Genomic DNA, 13780 nt, shown 5'->3' with positions numbered 1-13780 from the left:
TAACTCATTCTATGAGGCCAGCATTACTCTGATACCAAAGCCAGATGAGAACATTTCAAGGACAGAGAACTGTACAGCAATATTCCTTATGGATATCAATGCAATAATTCTCAATAAAATAATAGCAAACTGAATTCAGCAGCATATTAGGATTATATGCCATGACTAAATAGGATTATTCCTGGAATGCAAGGATGGTTGAACATCTAAAAATCAATCAATGTAATATACATTAACAGAATGAAGAAAAAAAACCCACACAATCATCTCAATTGATACAGAAAGAGGATTTGATAGAATTCAACATTCTTTCATGATAAAAACACCTAACAAACTAGGAATAGAAGGCAACTAGCTGAATATAATAAAGGCTATATATGAAAAACCAACAGCAAACATCATACTCAATGGTGAAAGACTAAGTGCTTTTCCTTTAAGACCAGGAACAAGACAAGGATATCCACTTTTGTCCCTTATATTTAAAATGGTATTAGAAGTTCTAGCCAGAGCAATTAAGCAAGAAAAAGAAATAGAAGGCATCCAAATTGGAAAGGAAGAAGTAAAATTATCTGTTTGCAGATGACATGATCTTATGTTTAGAAAACCATAAAGATTTCACACGCACACAAAAAAACCCTGATAGAATTAATAAATGAATTCAGCAAAGTTGCAGATACAAAATCAATTCATAAATATCAGTGGCTTTTCTGTGACTAATAATGAACAATTCAAAAAAGAAAATAAGAAAATTATTTTTTTGGGGCGCCTGGGTGGCGCAGTCGTTAGGTGTCTGCCTTCGGCTCAGGGAGTGATCCCGGCATTCTGGGATCGAGCCCCACATCAGGCTCCTCTGCTAAGAGCCTGCTTCTTCCTCTCCCACTCCCCCTGCTTGTGTTCCCTCTCTCGCTGGCTGTCTCTCTCTGTCAAATAAATAAATAAATAAAATCTTTTAAAAAAATTATTTTATTGATGATAGCACGAAAAAGAATAAAATACTTGGGAATTCACTTCATCAAGGAGATCAAAGACTTATACATTAAAAAGTATAAAACACTGGGGTGCCTAGGTGGCTCAGCGGGTTGAGTGTCCAACTCTTTGTAAAGTGTCAACTTTTGGCTTCTGCTCAGGTCATGATCTTGCAGTTGTGGAATCGAGCTCTGTGTTGGGATCTGCTCTCTGCACAGAGTCTGCTTCAGATTCTCTCTCCCTATCCCTTGGCCCCTCCCATCGCTCACATGTGTGTCAAATAAATAAATAAATAAATAAATAAATAAATAAATAAATAAGGTATTTTTTTTAAAAGTATAGAACACTGCTGAAAAAAACTAAAAGAAAGTATAAATAAATGAAAAGACCTCAGATTCATTATTGAAAGATTTGGTATTGTTAAGATTTTAATACTACCCAAAGTGATCTACAGATTTACTACAATCCTTATCAGAATTCCAAAGACATTTCTTTCTTGCAAAACAGGAAAATCTATCCTAAAATTCTTGTGGAATCCCAAGAGACCCTGAATAGCCAAAACAATCTTGAAAAAGAAGAACAAGGTTGAAGGACTCACACTTCCTGATTCCAAAACTTATGCAAAGCTTAACATCACTAATCATTAGGGAAATGCAAATCAAGACCACAATAAGATACCATTTTACATCTATTAGGATGGCTATCATTGAAAAACAGAATACATGCGTTGGCTATGATGTGAAGAAGTTGAAACCTTTGTGCAGTCCTGATGGGAATATAAAATGGTGCAGCTGATGTGGTAAACAGTATGCCTGTTTCCCCAAAAATTAAATATAGAATTTCCATATGATTTAGCAATTGCACTTCTGGATATACATATAAAAGAATTGAAAGCAGGAACTCACACAGATATTTATACGCTCATGTTCATAGTAGCATTATTCACAGTACCCTAAAGGTAGAAACAACTCCATGTCTATTGACAGATGGATAAGCTACTTCCATATATATATATATATATATATATATATATATATATATATATATAAAATTTATGGGCAGTGTCTGACTGGCTGCCTGGTCTGGACCTTGGAAGGAACATGACTGGAAAATTGATGACAACGATGTCTGGGGAAGATGTATATGTGGATACATTGAATGGGCAGAGTGTGAAGATATTTGTATCTCATGTCATCTGAAAGAGCAATCTCATTAGAGGATGATCATAATAATCAGGTGGATGAGTGATACATTCTGTGTGTGTCAGTCAGCCTTTCCTCTCATTTATCACTGGCCCTGCCTAACAGACTCATGAACAGGGGCGCCTGGGTGGCACAGCGGTTAACCGTCTGCCTTCGGCTCAGGGCGTGATCCCGGTGTTGTGGGATCGAGCCCCACATCAGGCTCCTCCACTATGAGCCTGCTTCTTCCTCTCCCACTCCCCCTGCTGTGTTCCCTCTCTCACTGGCTGTCTCTATCTCTGTCAAATAAATAAATAAAATCTTTAAAAACAAAAACAAAAACAAAACAGACTCATGAACAAAGTGGCCATGATGCCGTGATGCAAGTTAGATGTGGGCTCAGCAGCATGGATTTCCACTTAACAAGGCCAATCTGAAGACAAGTATTGCTAAATGTCCAACTTGCTAACAGTGGAGTCTAAGACCCAGCTTCAGTTTCCTAGAGGTATCAGCCATCCACAAGGTGTATTGAATTGGGCTACTGTCATTATGAAAGGGGCAGACCTTTTTTCTCACTGAATAAATAGATACTGCTTCTGGAAATGAATTTCCTTCCCCACTTGCAATGCTTCTATCAAAACAACCATGTATGGACTTATGAAATATTTTAGTCACCATTGTGTTATTCTACACAGCACCACTTTTAACCAGGAAACTCATTTTATAACAAAAAAAGGCAGCAATGGATTCATGCTCGTATAATTCACCGGTCTTATTATGTTGCCTATTACCCTGAAGTTGTGGCTTAATAGAATGATTGGCCTTTTTCTTTTTTTCTTCTTGTGATAAAAATTTATTATTTTAACCATTCATAAGTGTACAATTCAATGGCATTAAGGACATTTTCAATGTTGTGCACCCATCATCACTATCTAGTTCCAAAAGTTTTTCATCACCCCAAAAGGAAACCCATTCCCATTAAGCTGTCTCTCCTCATTCCTCCCTCTCCCCAGTCACTCGCGACTATTAATTGGCTTTCTGTCTCTATGGTTTGCCTTTTCTGGATAATTTATATAAACAAAATAATACAATATGTAGCGTTTTGCATCTGGCTTCTTCACTTAGAATGTTTCCAAGGTTCATCCCTGTTGCAGCGTTGAAATAGCCTTTGGAAGACTCACTAATCCCTCCATCTGAGTTGCGATACCTTTTGTAGCTAGGATAATGTTCTCCAGGTTTTGGCATGTGTTCTAAATCTAAATACATATCCGCGGTTCAGGAATCAAGGGGTGGGAGTGGAAATGGATCCTCTCACTCTTATCCCTAGTGAATCCCACGCAAAATTTTGCTTCCAATTCCTGCACCTGTGGATTCAGAGGTCTTAGTTCCCAAAGAGTGCTTCCACCGGGGTACACAGCAAGAGCTCAATCTGTAAATTGAGATTGCCACTTGGTCATTTGGGGATCCTCATATTTAATCAACATGCAAAGAAGTGGGTTACTCTACTGCTTGGAGTGATTGATCCTAACTGTTAAGCTGATCTTTAGTTGCTATTACACGGGACTGTTCCTGGAATGCAGGAGATTCTTTGGAGGTGCTTCTTAGTATTCCCATACTCTGTAATATGAGTTAATGGAAAAGTACAACAACCCAATAGAAGTAGAACCTCTAATGGTCTAGATATTTCAGGAATAAAAATTTGAGTTGCCCCATCAGTGAAGGAACTATTATCAGCCGAGTCGCTTGCTAAAGGTAAAAGGGTATTAAAAAAGGTAATGGGAAAAAAAGAAAATAGTTATAAATAGTAATTATGATTATGTTGCCAGTTGCAGATACAAGGACTATAATAGTTGTGAGTTTCCCTCTCATTTTGATATGAATATATTTGTGTATATATTAATCAATTCTTTTCTTTTCTTTTTTCTTTTTTTTGCCCTGTCTCATTCCCCTAGGATGTGTTAATAGTGGGTAACTTTATGTCTTAGTATTTAAGTTACAGGATATCAAAGGGGGTAATATGACTCATCAAGAAGAGGGATGAATACCATTCAAAGACTCTATCCTCTTTTGGGAAGGGAGGGAGCTGTTTTGGGTTGTATGAGAGATAGTTGCATCATATGGACATAAGCATGATTTTACTATGGTCTTTATTTGACAATTAAATATTAAAAGAAGTGCATATGGATGTCAAGTTGACAGGAGTTTGGACTGGATTAGTTTGCACTAGCTACTTGGCTAAGGTGGAACTACATTTCCCAGAATTCTCGTCTCTTTAGGGTTTTGGTTGGCCACAATAGAAATTTGCAAAAGATTTAAGAAGTGGAAGTGAAGCACCAGCCATTACACTTGGTAGGTCCATGCAGCGTCCCAAGTACCGCTGCAGTTTTGCACATGACCTGCTGACTCACCTTACTGACCAGGGGCAGCAGGGGGCCTGCAGCTCTTGGGCAAGGTACACGCACAGCAATTCCCCCCCATATATATATATATATATTGGTTCTGTTTCTGGAGAACCCTGACTGACACGCTCCCCAGTACACAAAGAACACTGAGAACAGTTGACATTCTGGTCTTGAGACGCTGCGTGGTGTGGTGGAAATGCATGGTTCTGAAATCACACAGAACAGAGTTCAGTGGTACAGATGACTTACGGTCTTGGAAACTGATTCCTCATCTGTAGAATTGGTATCAAATTTTACATTTGTGGCTATTGTGTGGGGTTAAGTTAAATGTTTTCATGGCTCACAGTGGGGGCATAGTAAATGCTAGCTCCCCTCTCTGAAGAGAGATGCGTTGTTTAGTTAGTGCCCTGCATTTTATCAAATGATTTAACAGAACTGAGTCTCTTAGATATTATTAAATGTGATAGTTATTTGAAGCATATACTATTTGATATAACACCAGTACCACCTTCTGGGTGCTTAAATACACAGAGAATTAAAACATTATTTGGTTAGTTCAGCCATTTATCTATGCAAGATCCAGGACAAGTTATGTTTCCCTAGGCCCAGTTTCAGTTTGGGTACTATTATCTCATGGGGTGTTTGTAAGAATAGGAGTGCTTAGCTCCATCCCAAGCGTAGAGCAGATGCTCAATACATCTACTAGATGTTGTGGGAGTAATTAGGGTTCCAAAGATAAGTGGGTCAGTTGTTGCATTAGAGAGCTTACCATCTAGTGAAGACAACATCCATGAAACCGCAGTGGAAGTTTTCTTTCTTTTAATAGTAGAGAGCGGACAAATAGACACATAACCATGGAAGAGGTAGAACTTTTAAGTGATGTAAAATAAACAGATGCGGTGGAAAGATGATACAAGGTCTTGCAGACTTTGATTTATGGACTCATGAGTATTTCATACCTGATGTCATCAGTAATGGCTATGCAGTACTTTCAAAGATCTACCACCTTGCCAATGGCTAGTCATAGCAAAGAAGTGGAAGGGTGAGTGCTCTGAGAGCAGAGCCGAATCAACAATTTTGCCAGCAGGAAAGAGCTTGTTCAGGCTGAAGTCCTGGGGGCTGGAATGCATTTGAAACAATGGGTTGCAACTGAAGAGCTTTGATAGTTTGAGGAGAAATGTGACAAAATGAACCTGCAAATGACATATGCAGCTTACAAACCAGGTCAAGAGCTCTTTACTCCATCCGCTTTCTAAAAATCAAAGCCAACAAAGAAAAACACTTTTGGTAAAAGGTCATGCAGGCTCCTTTTTTCCTTTGTCTTCTCAGTATCATCCTTCCTTTCTCATTTTTTCCAGTGCATACTCTCACTTCTTCTTTCTCAGTCGCGGTGTTTCCCCTCCACCCTCTCACCCCCTCCTCACTCCCGCATTCTCGGCTCTCCTCTCCTCCTCTCTACCCGGGACAGCCCTGGGGCCCGCACCTGCCTGGGGAGAGCCCCAGCCGGGCCCCGCCAAGGGACTGGCAGTGACGTAGCGGGGGGACGGTGCCCGCGCGGCCCGCTGACGTCACTGCCGCAGCGGTCCCCAGCGAAGCCCAAGAATGGGAATTCAAGGAGGGAAGCACAGAGGTGACCCCGCGGTTAAGGCTGAGCGCTGCGAGTGCGCCGCGTGTTTTGGGTTTCTGGGGTCAGAAGGCCGGAATATCGCTTGTAGAGCAGGCTGAGCCCACTTCACACCCTCAACACGCTCGAAAGCAAGAGTTTAGCGATAAGGGGACTGTCCCCAAACGGCGGGGCCTCGTGCGCACGCGCCTAGGGTGGAGGGCAGACAGGGGAGAGCTAGGGGGAGCTGCGGGTTGATTTTGGTGGGGGAGGAGGGAGGGCGGCGTGTGGCGGGAGACGACAGTGACCGAGCTTAGTGTGCAGAACTGGAGGAAAGCGGTTTACCCCCTCCGCTGCTAGTCCGTCTCCCTGGGCGCTGCGGAGGCGCGGGGCCTGCGGCGCGGCGTCGTGACGTCACGGTGGCGGCGGCCGTGGTTGGCGCACGGTCCGCGGCTGCAAAGTGTGAATTACGCCGGGCTCGCGCCGGCGGCGGAGTGAAGTCAGGCTCCGGGGGAGGGGAGGGGCAGGACGGTGGCGGTGGCCCGAGCTGGTGGCTGGTCCCGAGACCCGCGCGCCCTGGGTCTCGCCGCTGGCTCCGGCAGTCTTTTCTTGCACCGCTTTCTTCTGTCCTTGCTCCGCTCCTGCTCTGCCCTCCCCAGACCCGCTCCTCCCGGCCGAGGAGCCCCGGGGCGGCAGGGTTCCCCCTCCGACTTTGCCTGTGCTGCCCCCGCTTGCACCTCGGAGCCGGGCGCGCGCTGGTCCTCGTAACTGTCGCTGCGGCCGCCGCAGCGTCTTCCCGCCGGCGGCCCGGGCGGAGTGTTGGGGTGGGGAAGGCGTGAGCGCGGCTTCCCGGCCCGGGGTCGGCGCCCGCCGACCCTGCCCCCGCCTCGGCCCGGCGCCCCCGAGCCGCGGCCCCTTCCCAGCGCAGGGGCCGGCTGCCGCGGCTGGGCGGGCGCCGCGCGGGGGCAGGGCGGGCGTATTCAATGGAAGTATGTTACCAGCTGCCGGTGCTGCCCCTGGACAGGCCGGTCCCCCAGCACGTCCTCAGCCGCCGAGGAGCCATCAGCTTCAGCTCCAGCTCCGCGCTCTTCGGCTGCCCCAATCCCCGGCAACTCTCACAGGTAATTACCGCCGCCGCCGCCGGGGACCCACACTTGGGGGCTTCTCTCTTTTGTTTCCCCCTTCCCACCCGGGTTCACCGGGTCACTCCGCGACACCCCCAGTCTCCTAGTCATTTACCTCATACCCTGCGTTGTCCATTGTTTGGGGATTTCTAGGCTGGCCCTCGATTCGAGAGCCTTTTCTTTTATCCTCGAGCTTTGCACACTCACTCAATCCACCGGCCTTCTTTGATTCCCCCCCCCCCGCCCAACCTGGGTGGTCTTTGGGAGCCCTTCAGACCTTCTCCAGGCCCGCCCCCCTCGGTGCTCAGCGGTTTAAGCTTCGGGAATGACTGTTTTCCTCCCTTTCTCGACGTCTGGATCTTGAAGTCGGGCCTCTCTAACCTTAGTTGTGGCCTCGGGCACACCTGTCCCCTTCCCCCATACACACACCTGTGCCGCGTTTGCGCCTCGTCTCCCCCCTGCTCCCGCGCGCCCCGTGGCGTTCGGATGGTCCTGCGGTTCTCCGAACAATAGGCCAGTTCCTCGTCGCTGTTCCCCAGCCCCTTCTACTCTGTGGATGGACCTTAAGTGCTATCAAAGAAACAAGTGTCGGGAGTGCTTCCCCGTAGAGCTTCGGTTTCTGCAAAGTTGATAACCAGGAATCAGTTTTGTTTTTAATTTGATAAGGAGATTTTAGGAGAGGAACTACTAATGAGCACTCACAGGAAGACTTTGTTTTGAATGGTCCAATACCAGTTCCTCCTGAGAATTTCGGTGTTCTTCTGTGGTGATGCTGTTGGCCCAACTCCTTAGTTCTGGGTGATTTTGATTGTCAGGTTTAAAATAGGCTAAAACAATTTTGTTTACATTTGAACCAAGTGCCCTCCATTTCTGCTGCCAGAACGTTCATGATCCATTTTTAATTCAAATATTATTTTTCCCATTGGTTAGTATTAGTATCTTTTATGAAGCATATTTTCTGTCTTCAATTATATTGTAAATATCTTGAGCGGGTCTATGTGTATATATATTTTTAAACCAGTAGTGTGGATAGCACCTGGTAGAGATTTTGCTTATGATAGGTGTGTCCAGTAAATATTTGTCATTTGCTTCTTTGCCTAAATGGTGGCGAGAGCAAGAGACCATCTGGATTTCTCTGTGAATTGTTTTTATTTAAAATAAGACAGGACAAGATGGTATGCTAATGAGGTCAGAGCCAACTTTTATGGTTACTATAATAGTTTAAATAATACTACACTGTTGTTTTGAAAGTTAGATCCGTGCTCTGCCTTTATAGCACTTAAGCTTAAAGCATTTTCAGGTTGCAAAATTAATGTTGAAGAAATGTTAATGCATTGCTGGAAAGGTTTTTAATGGTAGTAATTAAAGGTTTTTAATGGTAGTAACTTTTTTCATTTCACAATATTATTTTACTTTCTCAGATCACGGGCACATAACTAATACCCATTTCCAGTTCAGTATTAATAATAAGGATGATCAGTAGTCTTTTATAAAATACAAATGAAGTTACTCCCTGAGGAGAAAATGAATGAGAAAGGAGATTCCAAGAGCATTTAAAAAAAGGCTGATAACCAGGGTTTTACCTGTTGTCTTAATTAATCCTCAGAGACCAATTTTAAGCCCTTCCCCTTCTTGACTCATTTCCTAGCCTTAGGTTTAAATGGGTAATGGAATTTTAAAAATATGATTGTGGCAAATAAAGCAAATATTGTAGAGTCACACCATATTTTGCTAACTCCCAAAGCTTAAAAAAAAATCCAAAGTGAAGTATATAGGAACTTACGAAAATTTGGACAGAAAGTTTCTTGAATTATAACTTTTTTCTAATCGTTGTTGCGCAATATGAAAATGATGATAAACTTACCATGGCTGAAAGGGTTTTTTTGTGTATTTATCATTACCAAGACTTAGACTATCATTTAATACTAAAACATAACGTTGCTAGTGATTTCTCTAGGGCTAGATGGGAATGTGTAATAGAAAAAAAGAGAGAATTTGGGAATCTTATTCAGAGCTCTATACAATAAATGTTTGGTTAAATTAAAACCCTTGAATTTTCAGTTCCTAAGTCTAAAGCTACAGAAATTTTAAAAGCTGAGGTGGTTTTGTAGTTTCATTTAATGCTTAAAAAAACCCCAAACCTGGTTTCCTTTTTTTAGGTGCTACGAAATTATTTTTCTGAATCTTTCTATTTTAGAATATGTTCACAACTAGTATTCTTTTCAGTTCTTCAGTTTCACCATAATATTGGAGACTGTCTCATAGTAGGTACTTAATACTTGTTGGACAAATGAATAAGTAATGAAGTTATCTCCGACTGGGCATCAGTTTTAAATATGAAAACAATGTAAAGACTTTTATCAAGGTATAGCAGTAACTCATTTATCCTGAACTTATTTTGGAACTTGTACCTGCAGACTTCAAAGAGATTCAGAAAATAAGCAGAAGCCCGAGCACCCAAAATATAGAGTTGACGATCCTCTCAAAGCCTGTGTGTTTTAGGCAAACTTCTGACAAACTTGTGTTGCCAGCAGCAGCAAATTTGCAGGAGTTGGCGGCTGCTAGACTCAGGTTCTCACCGATAGTCACAAAAGTTGACAGCGGACACACCAGAGCCAGAGATCGGAAGAAAAACTCTTCAAAGCCAGCAGCTTTTAAAAGGGAACTCTGGGGACATACTGTTTAGGAGTTTGAGTGTTGTACAACACGATCACTGTTAGTCAAAATACTTAATTGAATCTGTTTTTAAAAATTGAAAGATTCCCACTTAAAAAAAATCTCCATGGCAAACAATTTAAATGTTGGTGCTTAAATGGATAAGGGTGAGTTGTCTGAAAAATTCATTTCTGTGGAATACCAACTGTCCCAAGAATGCCAAGTAAATGAGGCATTAACTTTTTGTTTTAAACCAGGTCATGTACCACTTTCTCAAATGGTTAATATGAGTTCTTTGAAGTTTTTGAAAAATCAGAATAATAAGAGAAGCTTGTTCTTGCCATTTTAGGGTGTCTGCTGTTGATAGCTGAGATTAAAGATTTATCTTGCAGAATAAAGTTCTTATTTAGATAAAATATTGTGAGAGAAGAAATTGTCTTGTTTGGGGCGCCTGGGTGGCTCAGTCAGTTAAACATCTGCCTTCGACTCAGGTCATGATCTCAGGGTCCTGGGATCAAGTCCCACATTGGGCTCTCTGCTCACCAGGGAGTCTGCTTCTCCCTCCCACTCTCCCTCTCTCTCTCTCAAATAAATAAATAAAAACTAAAAAAAAAAAAAAAAAAGAAAAGAAATTGTCTTGTTCACTACTGTGTCCATAGAGCTTTGCATGGGTGGGGTCTTAGTGTGGAAGTTGATTTAGTGTATTGATGACACGCTGAAGCACTGCACCTGCGATTATTTTAGATTTTTCTGCGTACTGGAGAGAAATATTTGGGTTAGAAATTTGTGATCTAACTTTTTAAATTTATCATAAGTCGATGGTATGTATTATTGAACAAACTATTGGGGTCTCTTTCTTGAAGACATTATCTTTTTAGAGCAGTTTGAAATTCACAGCACAATTGAGTGCAAGGTAAAGAGATCTCCCATATGCTTTCTGGCCTGGTACATGCATAGCCTCCCCCATTATCAGCATCCCTCACCGGAGTAGGACATTTGTTAAAATTGCTGAACCTACATTGCTTCATCATGACCACCGCGAGTCCATTGTTTACTTTAGGGTTCATTCTTGGTGTCTTTTCCTTTTTCTTTTTTTTTTTTAATACAGAAATTATTCCGCAAATATTTACTGAACACCTTCTGAGAATGAGACTCCTTGTGTTGGGTACTAAGAAAATGTAAAAAATTAGTAATTGAAAAAAAAACTCACCTGTGAGCCTGCCAACCTAACCAAATTTTTCTTTGATGCATTACGTTCCCTAAACATAAACATTTTTTTCTACTTGTAGTCATACTGTACATCTCTGTTGTCTTTAGCAGTGTTCTTAATATATGACAAATTTTCAAGGTCCTGTATGTTTCAGAACAATTCCAAGTCCCTTGGATAAAAGTTGGTTCTTAAAGAAGTTTACAGGATTATGTTGGGGACAATGGTATGAGTACACGTGACATAATTTTTGTATTGGAGTTATCATGGCATAATGAGACCACAGGAAGGTAAACCCAAATTTCCTGGATAAATCAGGGGAAGCCTCACATAGTAGTTGAGGCTTAGGCCAAAGCCTGAAGATTATGTAGATGTTTCTAGATAAATGGGTGCATGTAGGGGGAGGAAGATAGAGGATGGTCTAGAAAAGTATGTAGGTCAGCACTATCCAATAGAACTTTTTGTGATGATGGAAATTTTCTCTGCAGTACCCAGTGTGATAGTCACTATCCATATACATACCTAGGTAAGCACTTGAAATGTGACTAGTCTGACTGAGGAACTGAATTGTAAATTCAGTTTTATTTAAATAGCTGCATATGGCTAGTGGCTACTGTACTGTCGGAGAACAGTACAGTTTTATGTATAGATCATTAGTAGTGATGTCATGTTGATTTGTGAGTACCCCATTATCTGAATGTTGAATGTTAGAGCTATTTCAGGTCTTGGTGTTGTACACAAAACCTTAACACCTTAATGCATGTTTGGTAAAGTCTTTAGAATGGTATCACTAGAACGGGTCAAGAGGTGAGAACATTTTTTGGCTTTCTAGAATGCTCTATCCTTTTACAATACTAAGATAAATGGTTATCACTCATCTCCAATCATATATTACTAGATTATAATATTATATAATAAACATTTTATAAATGTTCTACTATGTTAGTAGATGCGCTGTGGTACGCTGAGTTTGTTTCAACGTAGACTAAGCAAACATATACACTTTCTGAAGTGTTTCTGTGCATTTGCGTTTCCTCTTTTGTCAAATTTCATTTGCATATCTTGTGCTCATTTGTAAGGACTGTTATATATCTAATGTTAGTTTGTAATTGTGCATTATTCCAAATTACTGTTATCATAGTAGTTGCCTCTTCACAAATCTACATTCAGAAGCCAATACAGGGAATAATGTGAACAGTCGGTGGGATGTCCTGGGAGTGGTTCAGTTGCTGAGACCTTCCTCCCTATCTACTCCCAAAACACTTATTTTGTTGGGATCTGGGTTTCATTTTTCTATTTTCAGAAATCTTTCATACTTTGATTTAAATTTAGTAGTATGCTTTTGCTTTTACTTCTGAAGTAATATATATTTATGCCATAATTCAAATATATGTTCAAACATAATGTTAATGTAAATTTATAGTGTATTTGGAGTGTAGTTCTGATTGAGGAGTAGGGTGTTCAAATTGCTAGTTTATAAGTTGTCATCAGGAACACATTTATTAGTCTATGGGATGTGATTGGAAGAGGTTTAGACCTATGGCCGGATTTTGTTGCTTTGTTGCTATGCTTAGAGTTCCATCAGCTGTACATACTATCTATTTAAGAATGCTTTTTTAAACAAAAATGTCCTGCAAGAGGTAAAATATTAAGCATTTTCAGGGAGTTACGAAGAGTAGGGAACTCACTTTGGGTAGAAAGGAGAGGTACCATCCGTTCTCTTTGAGGCAATTTGATAAGACTTCTGCTCGTACTTTAGTGTAAGTTTCAACCATTCTCTCCTTCCTTCCTTTTTTTTTTTTCCTTGTTTTCCTTTTCTTTTCATGAAGGACCAGAGTAATTTTAGAGAATTAACTTTTTTCTAGTGATGGATATAAAAAGACAAGTTTGGGAAAAGAAGAGCTGAAGAAAGAGGAAGTTGATAAAGCTTAGCTTAATTCAGATTTTTGCCTAGGACTGTTAATACCCATTTAGTTGGACTAAAGACACTTAGGAAATTTAGGTGATAAAGAGCCCTCATTGCATGCAGATCTTACGGAATTTAATTTTCTGTACCAAAGACTGTGTGTTTGTGTTTATATAAAGTCTAATTTTGTTAGAAGTACCTTGGCTAAAGATCTTTAAGATCTGGGCATTCTTACATTCCCTTTGGCCATTCCAGAAAACTTCAACAATTAATTTTTAATCTTCTAATTTAGACGCAATTTAAAACTTTTTTATTCTACAGATTGCTCATATCTTATGATTAATTTGAATTGAGGGAAAATTGAGTGTTTATTCTCTCCCACATTTAAATAGCCTGTTCTTGCCTAAACACAACCATAGACTTTGTTGATTTTTTATATTGTTGTTAAATATGTCTTTCAAAGGTTACTCACAAACGATACTTCTCCATATTTGCGTTCAGGTATACTATATGAGGTAGTAGTATATGAGGAAAGGAACAAAAACTACGTTTGTAGATGAGCTTATGAAGCTTGCAGAGCTTCATTTTGGCTCTTGGCAGGTTCCCTTCCTAATGGACCTGTGCCAGTGATCTTGTGGTTGAAATCAGAAGTTTCTCCTGCTTGTTAATTTTGAGTAGGAATTTTGGATTACTGCTCCATGCCTCCACCTACTGGTAGGGAGGGCTCTTTGTTTTC

General features: G+C 41.1%; 1 protein-coding gene across 6 annotated transcripts in view; it reads left to right on the top strand.

Annotated features, from left to right (window-relative positions):
* Positions 1 to 13780, top strand: part of PDE7A (phosphodiesterase 7A) — a 258747-nt gene that overhangs the window by 140284 nt on the left and 104683 nt on the right. For 2 of the 6 annotated variants that reach the window (XR_007188030.2, XM_026516411.4), the window contains exon 1: positions 7041 to 7273. The exons of the other annotated variants lie outside the window; for them this stretch is intronic. Coding sequence is in view for 1 of the 2 variants with exons in the window: in XM_026516411.4 (XP_026372196.1) it covers positions 7136 to 7273 (138 nt within the window). In the remaining variant the exon portion in view is untranslated. Of the gene's footprint in view, positions 1 to 7040; positions 7274 to 13780 lie in introns of those variants that run through there. 6 annotated transcript variants of the gene reach the window in all.

This window comes from Ursus arctos, unplaced genomic scaffold, assembly GCF_023065955.2.
Source record: "Ursus arctos isolate Adak ecotype North America unplaced genomic scaffold, UrsArc2.0 scaffold_6, whole genome shotgun sequence".
Classification (NCBI taxonomy): domain Eukaryota; kingdom Metazoa; phylum Chordata; class Mammalia; order Carnivora; family Ursidae; genus Ursus; species Ursus arctos.
This window is presented reverse-complemented; position numbering and strand designations above follow the sequence as displayed.